General features: G+C 42.0%; 1 protein-coding gene across 1 annotated transcript in view; it reads left to right on the forward strand.

Annotated features, from left to right (window-relative positions):
• The window catches only part of ptprt (protein tyrosine phosphatase receptor type T), a gene marked incomplete at its 5' end in the record, with an annotated part of 345,648 nt that overhangs the window by 320,364 nt on the left and 18,715 nt on the right, over window positions 1-6,569 (forward strand). The window contains one exon of the mRNA XM_008289688.1: window positions 3,003-3,157. Coding sequence (XP_008287910.1) covers window positions 3,003-3,157 — 155 coding nt within the window. The remainder of the gene's footprint in view (window positions 1-3,002; window positions 3,158-6,569) is intronic.

The raw sequence follows: 6,569 nt of genomic DNA on the forward strand, positions 1-6,569 counted from the left end.
TTTGTGGAGACGGGATTGTCTTTTTTATATGCCAGAGGACGTATCATATGCTGAAGAAGCAGTCGACACCTCTGCTGAGCATTTCATCCTTGAAACTCGAGCGTACTGATGAATTCCAAAGTTTCACATCTGACAAATCTGACGAACGAATCCCGTCAAGTTACCACGTCGCTTTTCAGAATTGGTTTCCGACTCAAATATGTATGGCTGAGTAGATTTACAGAGTCATAGGCGCTTAGCCACGTATTATATAAGGTGTAGAGTTACATCATTTTAAGGTGTAATGGGATTACTTTTTTATTGAAAGAAAGTGTTTAACTTTGATAACCAGACTTGAGTTTTTAGGGTTTGAATCAATGGCTGGAGAGGAACTTTATATGAAGAGTTCATTTGCAGAAACTGATTGATTTTTTGTTTATTTTCAGAAAACTTTTTTTTTTTGTTGAGTTAATATCAATCAAACTGAAGTTGAGTGGATCTGACTCATGACATGACAACAATACAGATAAGTTGGATTGATATCGTCTCAGGTGGACGATGGTTTTGTGAAGGTTTTGTGAAGGTGAATTTGTGAAGACGTGGCAATGCACGGTGCAAAAAGAGAATAAAATCTACCATTTGTAGGTGATACTTAAGGTTGAGGAGCCCAAACACTGCAGCCAGTTGCTCAGAGGTTTAGCTTTTAGCTGAACGGGAAGCTCTGCGTTTTGTCAGCGTGACCTCGAGGAAGATGCTCCAGAAAAACCCAAGAGGATAATAACAACAAATGATGATATGAAAGGTAGTCAGACAAGCTTATTGATTTCCTAAAACAGTGACGGCGTTACCACTAAAACAACGTACACTTTCTGCCAAGAAAAGAAGCCCGCATGCCTAAAGGGTAGCCGGGTTACACGCTTTAAACCGTCCGCAGCCTCAGCGCTGTCGGACCACCAGCTATTGATTTAGAGAAGTAATTTCAACATCGCAGGAGAGCAAATCAATAGGAAGTCGAGTTATCAAATCACCTTGTGGTTTTCTGGGTTTTATTTCTCTTCCTCCCTCCGAAGCCTCTCTCATTCTCTTTGTACGTCAGTGTGTCTCTCCTCAATCTTGTCCTTCCTTCTTCTCTCTTTGTCATGTCTGTCCTTCCACACCACTACTTTTCCTCTCTCTTCCCTTGACCTCTGCTCTTTCCCACTCGAGCTCGGTTTCTTGACCTCTCCTCTTTCCGTCTCCTCCCTATGCCATCCCCCTGCTTCTCGGGTTATCCTCAGGCGCTCTGCCACAAAGAATAATCCACCGCAACCTTGTCCGTGCCGGAGCCGGAATAGAACAGAAGATGCAATAACAACGATTCTCCTCTCGGTACTATTCTTGGAGAGTAAACTGAACTGAGGACGACGTGGCGCTCTCCATTTAAGCCTCATTTGGTTTGGAACAATGCGATGGAATCGATCGGGTTTTGAATTATTAAAGGCAGGAGCATGCGGCATCGCGGGGAGAAATTTAACTGCTGGAAGCTTGGAGAGAGGGGGGTCAAGAGGTCGGGAAATTTCTAGAGATGCAGCTTGATGCCAAGAGATGCAGGTCAGAATTCAAAATGCAAAGCTAGCAGCGAGGTCCGGGGTTGCTTCGTGCAGGTAGCTAGGTCCAACAAAGCTGACAGAAGGGGGTTGTCCTGGAGATGTAGTTAGAGGTGTCCTGGATTCAAAGAAAACTGGCTTTTTATGTGTTTTATTTCATTTAGTTGCCATTGTAATCCTTAAACACGCTAAAACAAACGACACAAAGGCTTCACATCCACATCTGGATTCTTTGTTTCAGCTCATCCCGAGATGATGACACGTCAGAAGTAAACATCTGCATTGTTCTGCAGCATAACGAACTAAACGTGCTGCTTAATGAACAGCAAACCAGAGCTTTCTTGTAATTCTTACTGGAATTTTTTTTTTGCATCCGTGCAGATTGAAATCCCTTTTTTTATTATTATTATTTAAGCAGGAAATACTGCGCACCACTTTTTTTATTTTTAAGGCATTATGTCTATGACTTAACTGCTACGTATTAAGTATTAGAATGTCATCTTTAGTTTCTTAATATCCCCCATTGTTGGACAGGAAAGTATTTACCAGCCCTCTGTGTTCCTCGAAAATCCATCATTAAAATGTCAAGATGCTATCACTTGGAGAGCCACAATAGATGCCCATTGCCATTTCATTTTCCTGCAGCCTCCATTGTTATGCACCAAACCGTCCTTCTGTATCTCTTTCGAAGAAGCGCTGCAGTAAGTGGCGCGCTGTCCAATTTATTTATTATCTGCTCTCTGGCCGGCAGAGCCTCGTCTCCGCTGGAGCAAAGTTTTTTTTTTTGGTAATATTATACTTTTGCTTAATTAAAACACATTCCATTTACAGTTCTATTTCAGTTGTAAGAAAAGACAATGTGAATTGCCGTTAAGTGCCGCACACACAGAGTGGAGCGGGTGGATGACTGCTGGATGTCCTCCTTGTAAATTGGACGGCTGAACTGAACTGTGGCATTTCTTTCCTGTAAGTCTGTCCCAGAAGGGCCATCATGAGATTTGTGAAATCAATTAATCTTTTCTGCGGAGCCAAAATGGCCTTCGGTTTCCTCAAATCTCCCCTGTAAATTAGGCAAATGAGCCGCGATAAGTCTTCCTGCCTCTCGTTCCCAGAAGTGGCCCCAAAGTGCCATCTTGACATCCTCGAGATTGATTTATTTTCCGTCCGAAGCCAAAGAGGCATCAAGGCCCCTATATTCCTGAAATCCCTGCTGTAATTTAGGGTCCTGAACCATGATATGTCTTTCTTGTCAGTCTTCCCCACAAGAGCTATGAAAAGGGTCGAGATATTCCCGCATTTGTCATCATCAAGAGGCGAAATGGACACCACTTCTCATGAAGAGGCAGAGCCGTTTCTCACCCTGGAACTGCCGCCTATAAAATATGCAACTTAGCATAACACCTCTCCCATCTGCGTGTCTTCCTTTCTTTTCTTCAGAAGGGCCATCACGAGATCCGCGAGCTCCGCCAGTTCCACTTCACCAGCTGGCCCGACCACGGCGTTCCCTGTTACGCCACAGGACTGCTGGGCTTCATAAGACAGGTCAAGTTCCTGAACCCTCCGGACGCCGGACCCATCGTGGCGCACTGCAGGTGAGAGCGCGAGACGTAAAGGACACCGAGGCTTTTTGTTCAGAAGATAAACTTTAATTCCCTCCCGGTGCTGTTGGTCAGCGGCTGCACAGACAAGGACAAACAAACACACACACACACACACACACACACGGCGGTTGTGTAGCTGCTGCTGCTGCTGAGAGGCCGCTACATACAAGGTGATAAAAGGACAGCTTTCATGTTTAGAAATGTTATTTTTCCAGTTCATAGTGTTGCCAGAATCTTTTTCTGAAACTCTTAAAAACAATCAGTGAAGCTTCTGTCTCCACACACACCTCAGACAAGTTGCTGTGCAGCATTTCCTTTAAGTTCAGACACTTTGTTCAAGGCAGCCACATATTACACACAGTAACTAGAGGAACGCTGCACACAAGAGCGTGCAATAAGGTGCAAATGGTCCAAGACACAGACATAAGGTAGAAGTGCTGGTATTTACAGAAATGTGCAAAACATCATTAGTACTTACAATAAGGTGCAAATTGGTGGTATTTACAATGAAGGATGTAGACAAACACAAAAAAATCTTTTTGCCTTTGAGTCATAACTTTTTTCTTTATATATGTTGTTTTGTCAATTATTGCAAAGCTTATTATTGGCTTTACAGCTTTAAGATCAAATCTTGTCATCACACTCACATTCATGCACAACCTCAGTTTTTTTTTCCCTAAAACTGCATATTATTCTTGAAAGCGTACAAAAATACTCAATAAAGCTTCCAAGTCTCCACACATACCTCAGACGAGTTGCTTTACAGTATTTCCTTTAAGTTAATGCAACAGTGTTCCATATAGAGGATATAGACGAACACAAAAAGGTGTCCGGTTTTTTGTTTTTAGGTGATAAAAGGACAACTTTCATGTTTATAAATGTTGTTTTTCAGCTTATTGTTGGCGTTGCAGCTTTAAGATCAATTCACAGTGATGCCATCACATGTAAATAGAATGCATGCATGTTGTCAAAATCTTCCCTAAAACTGCATATTATTCTTTAAAACATACAAAAATACTCAATAAACGTCCAAAGCTTCCAAGTCTCCACGTATACCTTAGATGAGCTGCTTTACAGTATTTCCTTTATGTTCATGCAACACTTTTATGTAGACAAACACAAAAAGGTGCCTTGTTTTTGTTTTTAGGTGATAAAAGGACAACTTTCATGTTTATAAATGTTGTCTTTTAATCATGGCAAAGCGTATTATTGGCTTTAAAGCTTTAGGATCAATTGATAGTGATGTCATCATGTAAATAACATTCATGCATATTCTCAAAATCTTTCCTAAAACTACATCTTTATAGCACAGAGGCAATAAAGGCTCCTAAGTCCGTTGTCTCCACATATACCTTAGACGAGTTGCTTTGCAGTATTTCCTTTAGGTTAAGGAGACTCCATCCTGGGAGTTGGCAGATCAGAAAACATCCACGAGTCATTTTTATTATCGTCTTTTGGGCCGTTTTGAAAGGCTCTGACCAGTTTTACTGTTTGTTGGTGGAAACTTTAGATTTACAGTAAACCACCACCGAACCATAACCGAGTGTCTGAAATGTATAAATCCCAATTTATCGGTGACACTGAATAATCCAGCTGCTCCGCAATCAGCTGGAGCATTTTATTTGATAATAAACTAAAAACCTCATTTGTTTCGCTGTCGGGCCTTTCCTACGATTCTCCTCTTTTTTTTTTTCTTTTACAGATAAGACAAAAGCACTGCAGGTTATCAGCACCAGCATGATCACACACACACACACACACACACACACACACACACACACACACACACACACACACACACACACACACCAGCGTCACGCGTCCATAAATTAGATCGATGGTGTTAACCTTTAAAAAGTAGACAACAGCAAAAGGAACTCACCTCCCGCCCCTCCTTCATCCCACCACCACCACCTCCAGGAAACAAAAGAAAACCCAAGAACAGGTGACAGCGTAGAGATCCCCATGGCGACAGTATATTTAACCTCCCTGTTCTGTTCTTTATGGCACCGAGGGTTCAGCTCCGAGGCCAAGTTGTTAGCAAGCACAAGCTTTCAAAGGTCAGCGTTCTGACGAGCTATGGCAAAAAAAAAAAAGGCTCCTCGTCCTGTCACGGGCATTTCTAATTAATGTATTCCGTTTAGCGACGCACCTTAGCGGCGGCGGTGTGAACGGGAGGCCTCGGTGGGGTGAAGTTCTCCAACTCCCCGCCGCGGTTCATGATTGATGCAGACGAAGAAGCAGTCGCTGCACCTTTTACCACGTGTTTCATTTACTCATGTAGATATTTCTGTTAAATAGCTGGAGACTGTTTGTTTTATCACTGTGAAGCAAACTTTCTTCTTTTTGTTTTTCTATTAGAGGATGTTTCTTTGAAAATCAGCTCACTGGTTCTGAAACTGTTAACGTCTCATGTTTAACAATTTGCTAACCGTGATTTGCAAAAAGAGGCAGTTTCACAGATTTATATGTAGACTTTGGCACCTTTTGAAATCGGTTAGTGAAAGTTTACGATCTTGGTGATGAATGCTTTGGTTTCAAAAATCTTGCCATTGATCATTTTCTAGCTGTCAAAAATACTCGATGACACAAATTAGTAGTTTGAAAAGTTTTCTAGAAGACGCCACTGACAGTTCAGCAACCAACTGCTGCTGCAAGTCTTTAAGTGGACTAAGTTTTAGGAGCGTCCCACATGCAAATATTGGTTCTTTTTTAGTTCCGTCCAAAATTGTCCATTAGAAAGTTACAAAAATGGCTCTTGAATATTTTCTCTTCTTCTGCCAACTCTCAGCTTGTTACCTCTTCAACGTAAGGAAAATGTGAGTTTTTGTGAGTAGGGAAAAAAGGAAAGACGCCTTTTCTTTCTTTTTTTTTTTGTAATATCTATCTATATTTTCAAAATCAGCGTTTAAAAAAATGTGCGGCCATGACCGCCCTCGGCTTCCGTAAGTTGCTGTGTTACTGCGTTAGATTATAGTGGACAACATTAATCAAGAATATGATGTTTTCAGGCCTAATTTTTGGAAATCATTAATATTCTTTTGGGGATACATTTCCTCATATTACAGATTTATTTATTTTTTGTTAAGATTATCGTCCAACCCGCCACAGTATCCGACCAGAGCGCGATCGCTGCAAAATTCTTACAAATTCGCACACTCCGGGGGCCTTCGAGTCGCGATCAAATTAAATCCGAAAAACTTAACACGCGATCGCTGGAGAAGGAGCCGGAGGTGAGCGGCATAATCAGACAGCTCGAGTAAAAGTATGTGGACGGGCGGGCAGGAAGTTATGGCAGTCACTTCCAATTTCCGGGGGCACTCTGACGCTATTGGCCTGTGTCATGAGGCTTTCACACACACACACACACACACACACACACACACACACACACACACACACA

This window comes from Stegastes partitus, unplaced genomic scaffold (genome assembly GCF_000690725.1).
Source record: "Stegastes partitus isolate 25-593 unplaced genomic scaffold, Stegastes_partitus-1.0.2 Scaffold632, whole genome shotgun sequence".
In the NCBI taxonomy this organism is placed as follows: Eukaryota; Metazoa; Chordata; class Actinopteri; family Pomacentridae; genus Stegastes; species Stegastes partitus.